Genomic DNA, 14,688 nt, shown 5'->3' on the forward strand with positions numbered 1-14,688 from the left:
CTAAGAAATGATTGAAAAGAAGCGAAAAAGGAACCCCGCCATTATACCGACCTAGTGTTCGCTTCCGGCCTCACTTGCCTGTTGCGGTCAGTCCTCTACGTTTGTCGACCCCTAGCAACTCATTGATGAGCTCCCCATGTGGCGTCTTCTTCATTCGCTGAAACGTTTTCTTGCTCTCTGCAGACGCGTGCGGCGGCATGATCGAGGCATCGAATGGGACCATCACGAGTCCATCGTTTCCGGACCTGTACCCGTCCAACAAGAACTGCATCTGGGAGATCGTCGCCTCGCCCCAGTACCGCATCACGCTCAACTTCACCCACTTTGACCTCGAAGGGAACAACGTGAGTGTGCGCCGACGACGTGCCGTGTACACTTTTATGCACCTGTGTACACGCGTGCGCGCGCGCGCACATACACAAACGTGCACGCGAACACGAGGCACACAAACACAGGCGTGCGCTTATTTAATTTAGTTAGTGAGTAGCCTGAACACGTGAATTTCATCCTCGTGATTTGGCTTGTTTAGCTTCGTTAATGTACCATGCTGAGCCTTAATTTCACGGAAAAGTCTGTAATTAGCCAGAATTCAGCCACCCCGTTTATGAGCTAAAGTGCCCAGTTTGTTTTTCTTCCGTAAGACTCGATATTTTTTTTTTAGCTTCTGAAAGCGTGCTTCGCTTCGGCTACACATAATATGCAAATCGTACAGAAGCTTATAGGGCTACATCGCTTCCTTCTACAACACCCACCTTTTATCCCATGTCGCGCCCACTTTTGTGTTACTGTGTTTCGCATGAAAATGGTGGGAAAGAAGTTTTATCCGCCGATGAGAATGCCAAGTATATACTCGATTGACCGAAATATTGAAGAATTGTTAGTATTTCTGGCGCCTCTTCCTTTTCTGTGCACAAAAAAAAAGTTTTCTTCCTTCCTTTCTTCCTTTCTTTTTCTTCTTTCTCTTTTTCTATTCCTTTTCTCTTTTCTTTTTTTAGATAGAGAGAGAGAGCTAAGAGGAGTATGAGGGGTGCATTTCCAGAGTCACTACAGCCAGCATTTGCTGCGTCTGACGGCGTTTCTTCTTTTGAAGACAAGTGACTGAAGTGACTCGGGGGGCCCCCTGTACCGACACCCAGCCACGCTCGCACTTTGTGAGAGGCTTTGTTTCCCACTTCGCTTATCGTGCCTCCAGCTTCGTGTGCGCTGTCGGAGGGAGCGCTGATCCTGTCCAATGCCTGCGCCAACCGTGACGGAGGGAGTCAGAAGCATCCCTAAGAACAAACCTAACCATGCGTGCTTTGTTGTCGATAAGCGAGAGGCGTGGGCCGTTGGAGCTTGAACTCTGACAGAATGCCAATATAGCGCAGCTGCTCATGCGAACTTTCGAAATCTGAAAGGCAACGAAAAGGCCATCTTCGAATTGAATTCTGGGGTTTTACTTGCCGAAACCACGATTTGCTTGTGAGGCACGCCGTAGTGGGTGACTCCGTATTAATTTTGCCCACCAGGGGATTTTTAACGGGCGCCCAAAGCGCGGGACACGGGCGTTCTTGCATTTAACCCCCATCGAAATGCGACCGCCGCGACCTGGATTTCATCCTGCGACCTCATGCTTAGCAGCGTAACAGCACAGCCGCTAAGCCACCGCGGCGGGTGAAAAGGCCCGACTTTTTAATGAGAATAAGAATAACGGTGATGAATGGAAGGCTGCGTACTATTACTTTTTATTTGGGTCTACGCAGTGTAGGTCTATTGTGTACGCTGCGTGCCCCGGCCATGGGGAAATGCTCTCTCTCTCTCTCTCTCTCTCTCTCTCTCTCTCTCTCTCTCTCTCTCTCTCTCTGTTATTTCGGGTCTCCCGGCATTCTGAAAACTTCGCAGTGCACCGGCGCTATGTTCGTGTAGCAAAAGAAGAAGACAAACTAAGAAAAAGAACAAATAAATTACGAAATTTAATCAGGAAATGTAATCTACCCAAGGGAGCCCGCAAACCTTTGTGTAATCGCTGTTATGTGCGCCTTGGTTGTTCGATGTTAGGACTCTGTTGTACTGCTTTGGCGACGGGGTTATTACATAAAGCGTCTGCGGTTCCCTGTGGTAACGCGACGTTATGGTTCGTGGAAGAAAGTGGTAAACCTTATACGCATATATCTTAAAGTGTAGGAGCGAAAGTTGTTCTAGTGAATAGAGGAATGCTTCCGCAAAGCGGGGCACGAGGCGTCGTCACAAGGCGAGTTGCTGCGCGCGACGTATTATACGGTTGGGGAAACGTTGCCTGTTCAGTTCTGAATGCGGTTCCCCCGCGGTTACTGTGCGAAGTCTCACCGCGAGTGCGCGCACGTGCGCGTAAAAGGTACAAGGAACGTGTGCGTGTGTAGGAGGAGGAAGAGGAGTGCTGCTTGCTGCAGGGCCAGTCTTGAAAAAGCGGCAAGTGTACAGCAACAAGAAGTTTTTTTCATTTTTGAAATTGCTTCACTGCGCGTTATCTTATGTATAAACGCTCAACAAACACCCCCCCCCCCCTTCTGTCATGTCCATGCGGCCAATGTAGGTATCCGTATAAATAAATAAATTAATCTTATCGGAGTCTAATTTCAGTATACATGTAAATTCAAACAACGACTAATTTACCCTATGCTTCCCTTGGCTTCAGTGTCGGTTTACTTCGTACGATTGTCCCGTAAAGGAGTTCCTTCGTTTGTTCTCCCTTCCTCTCTCCCCAATTTTTGTCTCTCCCCTTTCCCCTGCGTAGGTATACAGCAAACTCTAACGCACGTCTGTTTGACCTTCCGGACTTTCCTTCTTTCTGATTCCTCGTCCTTGTTTGTTAGCGTTTTTTTTTTTTTCATTCCTTCTCGTTGCAAGCTTCCCTGAAGCCTTTTCTCTGTACCACCTTTTGATTTTTCTTGACTAATCTCGTTCCGTTACTTTTACGAGCGAATTTGAGCGGCCGGGGCACTTAGCACCCGCGTGTTATAGGTTAACACCATCTAACTCGATTGCTCTTTCACCGCGGCAGCAAGACTGCGAGTACGACAAGGTGGACATCCTCAGCAAGATGGGCGACAACACGATCCGGAAGCACGGGCTCTTCTGCGGCCCCTACCTGCCACCCATCATCACCTCCGAGGGCAACAGCCTGCGCATCGAGTTCAGCTCGGACAACTCGGTCCAGAAGAGCGGCTTCGCGGCGGTTTTTCTCACGGGTGAGTTGGACGGCGTGCAGTTGCCGCTATTTGGCTGCCGCATGCCAGAGCTTGCCACTTACGAACAAAATGCAGCACGCCGTGCTTGTGGCCCCCATCACTGCGGTGATCGCGCTCACTGCTGTGGTGAGCTGCGGATCGATGAGGAAGTGCGTGTTAACAAGAAAAGTGCTTCGTCATTGACCAGCGTTCGCGTACCCGCCATTCGCGGTATGTATCGATCGGCGCGATAACGAGACGTGCACCTCCGTGACGGCCCATAGCGTACGGCACTTGCGAAAGATAAGGAGCGTCAGTGAGGCGAATCGGGGGCACTCAGAGCCGCAATGAAGAGACATGGCATTTACGCTAACAGCTCGGGTTTGCTTGTTTTGCAATCTTTCGAAGGAATTCTCGATGGATGGGGAAGACGGATAGAGAGTGAGAGCATGCGCGGAATATATAGCGATGGCTCTGCTGTCGAGGCCTACTATTACCTTCTTAATCTTGTATTCTCCTTTTTTTTTTTTTGAACTGTCGAAATGCAGGCATTTCTGGTTGTAACCGGTAGTTCAGGTCACTCGTCCAAGAATTCATGCATATGTAAATTTTGTCAGTCTTCCGACCACTAGGGAAGATCGACCTGCATTAGGTATGATTTGGCGTTCGCATTAGGCGTGTGCTTTATTTACTGCATAATTTGCATGTAAGGAAACAGCGTTCGTCGCAGAAAGATTTTTAGTGACTGCTCCAAGCAATATATTTCACATCTGGTTTTGTTCCGTTGAGGAATAATGTTTATCGGTGGAATTACATGGCGAAGAAGCTCAAAGAAAATAGGCAGAAAAAATGGAATTGCTTTGCATTTACCAACACGTATCACCTGGCATGCATGAGGGACTATTATTACCGGCTTCAATAATGTTTCTGATGCCCTTGTTCTAATTAATGTGATTAATATAGCGCGTTCACTACTTGCCGAAAATAACTTTCGTTCTCTACAAAATGCGTATACTAAATTTTTTTATTTTTTTTTCTATTGCGATAGCAATTATATGGATACTCTAGGATAATTTCTGCCATTGGGCGTCTCCGTGAGAATCTGTATAAAGTCGAAGGTCGATAAAATCATCGCGGCGCGCCGTATTTTATTTATTTCTTTATTTCTACATACTGCAGCGCAATAAGCGCTATAACGGGAGTGGATTAACAGAGGAAAATTATACAGAGAAAAGTACTTACAACGATGAGGGACCATTCATCTAGGGCCATTCATCCTTGATGTCAGATACAACATCTCGGAGTGAGCATGAGCGAATAGACCCAGATAAGGAATTCCGGTCTTCTATGAAACGAGGAAAAAAGCTGAATTTAAACATATTAGTGCGTGCAAAGTAGTGCATCAAGTTCAAGTTGTGATGTCGTCTCGTCGATGACTGTGAAGCGAGGTTAGTATAGCTGTATGCTGTATGTGCGAGAGAAAGCGTGCGAGGGTGAGCCGGCGATCGCGTCACAATCTCACGCATGCAACGGAGGAAAGCGAGGACGAAGCACGCCGCCTTCCGTTACGCGCAAATCTTCGGGGAGAGCTTGGGAGGGGCGGGGGGCGAGGTAGGTTTACTCCGGGCGGCCCGGGTGGCCGCGCGCGCCCGGTCGAGCCGCTGTATCTTGAAAGCCATCTGCGACGAGTACAGAGTCCGCGCTGCGCTGTGCTTCCGCGGCGTAGTTCGCGTTGATGCGAGTGGCCACACGAAGGTCAATTCACTCGCTGCTGCTGCAGCGTTTTGACAGCAGTTTTCCGCGGCCATCGAGTGACATGTGTTCATATTTGCTCGTGCGCGCGTGACACCACGCTTGTCAATTTAGTTAGTATGCGTATCTTTGCAAAGATTACACGGCCAATAAAACTACTATCATTACTTCGTGTAGCTGCCCAATAATTTTCTGTCGCAATCGATGCTTCGTCTTTCCGTCGAAACTGCGTTCTTTTTTAGCTACACCAAATTATAAAACAAACTCAGTGCCCTTCCACTCTGGGAAGAAGCATGACCAGCGAGAGAGAGAGAGAGAGGAAAGGGGAAAGGCAAGGAGGTTAACCAGAGAAAAAGATCCGGTTGGCTACCCTACACTGGGGAGAGAGGGGAGGGGGAGGTAAAGTGGTAACAAAGTAGAGATAAGGAAAGGAAGGAGCGTATCACAATCGGTCACTGGCACCGAATACTGTCATCGCACAGCACAGTGACACTTGCCGCACTATCGACATGACCAGCGAAGCTGTGTATATGTATATGTAGGCTCCTTCATGGCGAAACGCACCTCCGCCGCGGGTCGGCCCGGTATTGCACTATCTTCGGTATCGGCCCACGTATGGTCCACGTATGGGCCACGTAGAGTGCCAGCTTAAACCCGGCACTCTATTACACGCATTGCATCCCTGAACATTTACGAGAGACTGCCAATTTTCTGCACTACACCAAACACCCTTTATCACATGGTCTGGGAATGCAAAAAAGAACCTGCGGACAACGCCTATCCAAGAAGCAACAGAAGACCAGTGGGAGGCACAACTAACAAGCCCAAACCCTGAAGACCAACTTCGGCTGGTGAACTAGGCTCTGGCTATCACGCAGGGCCATGGCTACCTGGAATAGAATGGCCGCCCACCTTCGGGCATCAGCAGCTTGGTCTCCGAAATATAGTTTATTCACTCACCTCCGCCGCGGGTCGGCCCGGCATATCATTACCTTCGAGATCGGCCCATGTATAGGAAGTGCTTAACGCCTGCTTCACCTCCGTTTGTTTTTTCCTTGTTTAAATGCAGAGAAGCTAGCTTTACAGGGTTACTATGCAGTGAAGCTAGCTTTACAGGGGCACTATGCGAACATTCGAAGAATCGCTGCTGTTTTGAGACTTTGTGCTGTTGCCCACAGAGGACAGACATCCTGTGGGATACCTATATGTTAAAGATCACGCACATTATCGTGTGGTTTTGCTGCGCTCTGCAGCGCATCTCTGCATACCACGGCGGTAGGCAGCAAAGAACACCGGCACCAGCCATGTGTCCAACGGCGCGTTCTGAGACGCACGAGTGCCGCAACATGCGACTATTGTCATCAAGTGGGTAACGCTAGTTTTCAACGCTTCAGCGCACCTTCAGTGAATATGGCCGAGACATGCAAAAGTGAAGCCACGAAACCACGGGCTCACGAAGTTAGGACATCCACCTATGAGCTAAGAAGCTATAGACTGTGACGATACGCCGTTCTCTTTGATAGCGTATAAAAAGAAGCGACCTGAGTTAATTCCTGTTGTTTTTCGACCTTCACAGGCATCCCGCAACTTCTAGCAAGTGATCCAAACCACGCTGCGTTAGAAATTGTTTCCGCGGAAAAGCAAAAGGTGCAGACATTCCATGTGGATAGAGATGGAAGTTTCTCTGTCAGCATTGCTTCCGTGTCATCTGCAAGACATCTACTGTTGATGAGTGAAGCGGCTGGTTTAGGAGTCAAACCGTTTTTTCCGTCATCCTATACAAAAAATTTTGGCAATATACGTCATATCCCAGTTCAGTGTACGGAAGAACAACAGGTTCATTTCCTGAAGGATTTTGGTGTGACATCTGCCCGTCGTCAGACACGCTACAATCATCAAGAAGAGAGAGCGGTAGAATCACGCCCTCTGAGAACCGTTATTCTCCATTTCAGGGAAGACAAACCAATGCTGCAAAGAGTGCACTTGGATTTCTCGAGTCATCCTGTAGAAGAATACCTTGGTCCTGCGATGAGATGCTACAAGTGGCGGAGATGCGGACATTTAGCGAAGAACTGCCGCAGTCCGCGTCGCTGCAAGATTTGCTCAGAAGACTACAACCACTCAGAGTGTAAGTCTGTGTGTCAGGTAAAGCGTGCCAACTGTGGCGGAAACTAAAGAGCGCCCTACTCCGGGTGCCCTCACAACAGAGCTGCCCGAAAGCTACATAAATACAAGTTGACATACACAAGACTGCCTCCTCATAATGCGTTGACGCACTTAACGTTGATACCGTAAGATATGCGCCTCCAACTCCCAACAAAGAGCAGGAGCAGGCGGACAAGTTAAACTATTCTGCAGCTCTAAAGCAATCAGGTCGACAACCTTCTGGCAGCGAGCGACACGATCAATCTTCAGAAAATGCTACTCATCTTGCCCAGGCATCGCGTAAAAATCGTCGACCTTCTCAGTAAGGCCCTGTGACATTGACACAGCAACCTCAACTAACATCTCAGCGACTGCCTCAGCATTCGCCCCAACCACACCAGTCATCCCAGCGACCATCGCCGTCAGCTCTACAGCGATCTGTTCCGATCACAGATCGAGCTTCAAAGTCGTTTGGTGATTACGCGTCTATACCCGTGGCACAGATGATCCTGGCCATACTATTTGCAGCTTTAACTGCAATACTCATTGCCGTTCCACAAACGACCTCCCACAGGTAAAGGCACTGCTGTCTCTGAAGTTGTTGGTGCTTCCACAAGCACCAACAGCTTCACGACAGACTTACAATGAATCATCGTTACAACAACGCTTTCATATTTCAGTAGAATGCTAATAGCCTTCGTAACAAGTCAGATTATTTTCGCAAACTACTAGCTCAACGTAACTTTCATGTTTTATGTATACAGGAGGCAGGCGTACGAGATTACTTTTGTCTTTCAAACTATGTGATATATGAATCGTCGCGCATCGCTAGATAGCAGAGTGATGTTATGCGTGAAAAAAGATCTGCCCGCCTATTTAATACAGTCAGTGATTCAGATATACCGGAGTTCATAGCATGCAAGATATCTTTTAAAAATACGTCACGGTGATAAGTCCTTATCTACAAGGTTCTAGCAAAATATCTGTAGACAGCTTGGCGAATGTATTTGGTATCACAAACTCATATGTGCTAGTTTGTGGGGACTTCGCATACAACGTCGTCTGGGGCAGTGAACACAGATTCCCACAGAAGCGTTATCGAGCGCGCAGCAGAGGAATGTAATTTCACCGTGTTAAATGACAGCTCTATAACGTTTTTGTGGGGGTTTCGTTACTCCAGCTGTATAGATGTTGCGTTCTGCTCACGTGACCTTCTTGATAGCGTTGAATGGTCAACGGACATAGAAACGCACGGCAGTGATCATTTTTCCATTATAGTAAAACGTCGTCTCATACGGAGTGAAGGGACCCGGCGCTACTCAACATGTACTAATCGGCAAAATTTTTGTGATTATATAGCTAACTCATAGCGCGAAAATCCGAACTTTCAGTTTTCCGGATATATTGTGTGAGTCTTACAAGATCTACACAAAGAAAGTCTTCGTTCCAAATGAATATGCTGCAGTTTACGGGGAATACGAATTAGAAGACGAGCCGAACGTGCGTACCGTCGCAGCGGCAAACTGGATGACTACAAGATGGCACAGAAAGTTCAGTCAACTTCGCGCAGACGCTTACAGAAATTAGGTGCGAGACGATGGCGAGAATACTGCGCGTCGTTCTCTCGTTTCACTCCAGTTCCTAGAATAAGGTCAGTTGTCCGATCTTTTAGTGAGCCAGTTACCCAGAGCCATCCTTTCCGAGCCCTTACCGTAGCTCGAAACGCTCCGCAAACATCTGTTGCTAACGAATTCTGTCAACTTATAACCCGACCAGGAATTTCGTTTACTTACCTACAATTTGCAAGTTCCACAGCACTAGCAGAACAGAAGGTTCGTGCGTGCTTTGTGCCAAAACACCCTCAAGTTGACTGTGAGTTTAGATGAATTGAAATGTGCTCATAACGATGTGCCATAATATGACAACTGCAAGCCGACAGGGCGTTACGTATGTGATGTTAAAGGACCTCGGTCCTGCAAGTGGAATGGCTCTCCTGGACATGCTTAACGATATCTGGATAAGAGATACTCTTACAGATTCATGGAAATTAATTCGTGTAATTCCAGTACTGAAACCAGGAAATACTCCTCTTTGTATTGACTCCTACCGACCCGTCGATCTCACAAGCTGTTTTTGTAAACTAATGAAGAAAATGGTAGGCAGTCGACTGCAATGGTCGTGTGCGCACACAAATGTGCTTTCGAACTACATTACAGGTTTTTTGACAAAATCGGTGTACAATGGATGCAGTGTTAGGCATTGTCACATGCGTCGAACATGAACGAAGGCATGGAAATCTGACAATAGCAGTATTCTTAGACGTTCAGAGAGCTTTTGACACTATGAGTCACATACACGTCCTTGCTGGTACGTTAGAGCTTGGCCTACATGGTCGAACCCTGCCATGGATATCAAATTTCTTAAGGGAAATAATTTTTTTTACGGAAGCAATTGAAGGAGAAGGTAATCACGCAGGGCGTTCCGCAGGGCAGTGTTCTCAGTCCGTTTTTCTTCAACTGTGTCATGGCAGCCTTACCACAAAAACTACCGTCTGGCCTGCAGTATTGTCTGTACGCTGATGACATCTGCATATGGGCCTCTGGATCTCATATACAAGACACACAAACAACGCCGCAAGAGGGTATTGATATTATCGACACCTTTTTAAAAGAACGAGGCATGAGTCCCTCATACGCAGTCAGCCGTACTTCCTTTCACTAGACGACAACTGAATAATTTCGAACTAACGCTTCAAGGGCAAACTTTGGTGTTCGTGAAAGAGCATAAATTTCTTGGCGTTATTCTTGACCGGCAGTTGTCATGGGCCTCGCACATCCGCGCGATTGAAAACCAGACAAATACTGTAATAAACATACTTCGGTGAATGGCTGGCACAACATGAGGGGGATCAGTCTCTACACTATTACAAGTTCATAACGCACTCATAAATACAAAAATTGCTTATTCGGCGCCTATTCTCCGTGGTTTATCGCAAATTTCTGAGGAACGTCTTCAGTGTTTACTGGCAAGGGGACAGCGAGTGTCTTGAGGTTCAGCAGCCTACCTTGAGTTCTCTAGTAATTGCTGAAGCTCGTCACCCACCATTTTCAGTCATACGAACGGTTCAAACATGCCGACATATTTATCGCATCTTAACTCAACACGAGAAGCATCTATTGAACCTGGCGCTTAGCGAGCGAAACAAAAGTTAAATTGGCGATGTTGTTAACGAGCATAAAGCATTATTACCAAGATTTGATTTATGCAAAGCGGATGTTAGCTACGCTCCTTGATGTTAACTAGTCCTAAAATAGAATTATCGGTCGAGAGGATAATGTCTAAAAGAGACATGTTCATGGTATCCGCACAGCAAGTGGCACTATTCCAAATTTACTTATTGTATCCCCAGTACATCCACGTGTATACAGACGGTTCGTGTCATAAAAATTCCTCGGCTTCACCATTCGTCGTTCCACATTTGGCACAAGAGCAAACATTTAAATTACGCCGAGAGACATCCTCCACCTTGGCAGAACTGTTTGCAATCCTGCCTGCTTTGCGTTTCACATCAGTAAAAAAAAGCGCAAAATGGGTTGTTTTTGGCGATTCGCAAGCCACTCTCCCATATACTACAAAGCAATAAGAAAAATTATTTGAACACATTGCTGTTGCATGAGATGCTCAAAAAACACACGAAAGCAAGCGTATTGAATCACGTAATTGCATTTCAATGGATACCCGAATACTGCAATATTCCTGGTAACACTGCAGCAGACGCAACTGCGACTCGGGCGCACAATAACGCAGAGACAATCAATCGTCCTCTTTTGCGCAGTGAAGTCCGTCTTCTCCTGAGACAGATATCCTGTCGTCTCGGCAAAACTACCTGATTTGATCAGCAACCTTAGAACTCGGATTCATATTCTGTAGACCCATTTGTCAAACTATCCATTCCGACAAGTCTGAGAGAAAACAGAAAATTCGAAACGTTAGTGCAACCAGCCGTGGTTGCTCAGTGGCTATGGTGTTGGGCTGCTGAGCACGAGGTCGCGGGATCGAATCCCGGCCACGGCGGCCGCATTTCGATGGGGGCGAAATGCGAAAACACCCGTGTGCTTAGATTTAGGTGCACGTTAAAGAACCCCAGGTGGTCAAAATTTCCGGAGTCCTCCACTACGGCGTGCCTCATAATCAGAAAGTGGTTTTGGCACGTAAAACCCCAAATATTATTATTAAACGTTAGTGCACCGCCTGTGGCTTGATACTGCATTTACTCGACACTCTTTTTTATACGGAATAAAACGTGCCTCTAGTCCGCAGTCTTCTTGTGGCCATCCAGACGAAGATGTGCATCGCCTCCTTGTCGAGTGCACAAAACATGATTCCCCACGAAGGGTACATGCAAGCAAATTTGTTGCTTTGAGATAGAATTGAGGCCCTTCACTCTAAAAAAGATAATTGGTCTATGGCCAACAGCGAGTCTTCAGAAAAGAGCACTTCTTGCTTTGAAAAACTTTTTCGATGACAAACATGTTGGGGAAATATTAAATTTCAGTTTATCCGAATAAGCTAAATGAATGATATAAATGTTCTCCGTTCAAAATTGATTTATGTGGTGATCGTGTTTTTTTTTTTTACGCTATGTGGAATTACTTGTGTTCTGCGTTTTCGCCACTTCAAAATATTTGATTTTATATGTGCACATGGGTACATAACTCATGCACAAACTTTGCGATTCATATATTGTTGGACTGCATTGTTTTTATACGCCTGGTGTTCTACTGAGTACCATATTTCGGGACATTATTTTCTCTTCTTGCGCCTGTTTGCTTCCTTTGCTATGTGACAAGGTCTTTGCCGGTGCAGCATAAAGGCGCCAGCCTCTGCTATTATTCATTTCAATAAAAAAAAAGAACTTTACTTCCATATAGAAAATATACGGCAATTTTCGCTCACAGGGCGACCGACGCCGGACGCCAACACCGGATTTTGAGCGACACCGGGCCCTTAACAATTAAAATTGCCTATGGCAGTAGCGAAATTCGAACCATTGAGCTAAATTACTTTATGAGGTGGCCATTACATCTACGACAAAAGCGTCAGTGTGACTGTCTAGACCCGTTCACCTACATGACCGGCGTAGAGTTTCAGCGTCATTTTCGCTTTTCCAAAACGTTAGTGCGCTGTTGTGTGACGAGTTAGGCGAAGACCCTCGTCCGCGGAGACAGCGTGGCGGGCAAATTACGCTTTCCGAGCCCAGATTCGTGTGATTGGGCTGTGGAGGAAGAGTTCGTGCGGTCGTTTCAGCTCGCTCCGGCTTCAAGCGCTGTGTGTCCACCGCGCACCAGCGCCAGGCCAGGTCCGGCGGCGTCATCAGAGTACTGGGGCACCTGCAAGAACCTGGGGTTTAACGTGGAGCAACCAACTTTTCGAACGTGAAGTGGCCACATTATATAGGAAGTTCAGGTTGTCTACCAATCGGTAAAACTGGTAACACCGGGAATTCTCTGGGATTTTCAGAAGTCTGGAAATACTCAGGAAAAACTCGGGGAATTTGTGCGTCTATATCAGAGAAAGTTAGCTGTAATTTTATTGTAAGGGAACGAAAGACTCGCTAATGCCGACTCGAGTAACAGAGAGCAATCGTAACGAATGGTCTTTGACGCGGTGTCGACGGCTCGAGGAGTTACCAGTGTACAGACAACGACCGTTTTTCCGGACGGCCGATTTTTCGCTCATGCTCGATAATTCGGATCGCTTCGCGGCACCACCACGTACCCCATCGAGTCAATGTATAGCAACGTCTGAAATTTCGGACGCAAGAACACTTCGTCGTCCTATTTTCTGGACTTATTTCCCTGACCGCAGGTCCGAAACGGCATTAATTAAAGCCACCACCTCTGCCATTTTAATTATCTCGCCGCCTCGAACCGGCGCTTTCGCACGGCGCTCGCCACTGGCAGCCGTAGGCGTCAGCGCTAGGCCCCACTGCTTCGACGTTTGCTATTAAGCTTCTTGCCGTTCGGTGCCGTGTTTTCATTGAAAGAATTCGCCGCTCACAGCAATGGCACCGACTTTGTAATCCTTTGTAATCTTTGCGATTGGCTTCGAAGATCTGAAAGCACTACGCGTTGCATAACGGTGGTTTTCGAAAGTCAGCTTCGTTTCATTGCAGCAATGTTACGCACTGAAGCATGCGAAAAGTATTGCGGTGAAGGTTAACAAGCCTGGGAAGGGGCAATTGTCAAAGGAAACATAATGTATTCATTATTTATACAGCGTGCACCCGCCGTCTACTGTCGCAGTACGAACACCGATATGCCTAATTAGTGTACTGTCAGACTTTCAGAGCTTTTTCTTACGTGCTTGTGTCGATTTGAGCCCTTGAAGGCAGCAAAAGGCAGACATTCATTTTTTTCGGACTGCCCGATTTTCCGGACGTTTTCGCGACCCCTAGGGAGTCCGAAAAATCGAACGTTGACTGTACACCTGACCAACAGGATGCTTCAAATGGTCCGTGGGGCGAACGCGCGGCGGAATGAGGACGAGAACAGAAAGGACCGACGCACTGAGGAATTAACTGGAAATTAAGCGTGCCGTCACTTCTTTGATCATCTGGCGTCCTCCACTCGGCGGGATTGCAGTATCGCGAATAAAAGGGCTGGCCCCTCGGTGTGACTGGGGGATCTGATGGTGTGACTGGTGGAATTGGTGGAATGCACAAGGTGCAGACAGAGGAGAGTCCCAAATTAGAGACCTCTTGTCGAACCACGGCTTGAATCAAGAAAACCATAGGCTGGTTAGCACTCGAGACATCGGGCAGAAGAGGGGCTGGTGACATTGCTTCTATTTCACGACGAACGATACGTGTCAAAGTGTCCGAAGCAGGCGATTGTAAAGTCTGTGGCGGTTATTCGCATGGTGACGATGCGGCAGTATTGGGGAGCCTGGTGAATTGCTGGGCAATACAGCGAGATTTGCTTGTTCGAATCGCCGACACTCTTTCACGATGGCATCCACGGTAGCACAGTTCCTGAATACTAAGAGGTTGTATGTATCGTCGGTGATACCTTTGAGTATGTGCCCGATCTTGTCCGCTTCGAACATGTCACTGTCAACTTTGCGGCAAAGCGCCAGAATATCCTGAATATACGAAATGTATGATTCAGTAGATGACTGCGCGCGAGAGCCAGGTATTTTTTTAGCGGCTAGCTGACGAGCCAAGCGCTTGCCGAACAAGTTCAGTTTTTCTTTGCATAGGTCCCAGCTGGTTAGATCGTGCTCATGCGTCTCGTACGTACCAGACGCGTGCAGTTCCCTTAAGATAAAATACCCCATCTGCCAGCATAAGGGTATCCTCCCGCTTGTTCTGTTTGCTGACACACTCGTCCCATGAAATCCAATCTTCAACGTCCACGTCATCTCTGCCACAGAAGGTGCCTGTATCTTTTGGAAGCGATAAAATGAAAGACGGTGGGGCGGCTGCGGCGCGGTAAGTTCCGGCGCGGTGGGTGCTTCAGTGGCCATTGCCGAGGGAACAACGCATCGACCACTTCGGAGTTCCGTGGTGGGGTGACGGTGAAGAACAGGCAGCCTACTCCGCACC

The 14,688-nt window shown here is 47.5% G+C and overlaps 1 protein-coding gene across 1 annotated transcript in view; it reads left to right on the forward strand.

Moving 5' to 3' along the window:
- The window catches only part of tok (tolloid-like protein 1 tolkin), a 716,025-nt gene that overhangs the window by 675,586 nt on the left and 25,751 nt on the right, over positions 1 to 14,688 (forward strand). The window contains exons 12-13 of the mRNA XM_075686316.1: positions 184 to 344; positions 3,020 to 3,206. Coding sequence (XP_075542431.1) covers positions 184 to 344; positions 3,020 to 3,206 — 348 coding nt within the window. The remainder of the gene's footprint in view (positions 1 to 183; positions 345 to 3,019; positions 3,207 to 14,688) is intronic.

Source organism: Dermacentor variabilis, chromosome 1 (assembly GCF_050947875.1).
Source record: "Dermacentor variabilis isolate Ectoservices chromosome 1, ASM5094787v1, whole genome shotgun sequence".
Classification (NCBI taxonomy): Eukaryota; Metazoa; Arthropoda; class Arachnida; order Ixodida; family Ixodidae; genus Dermacentor; species Dermacentor variabilis.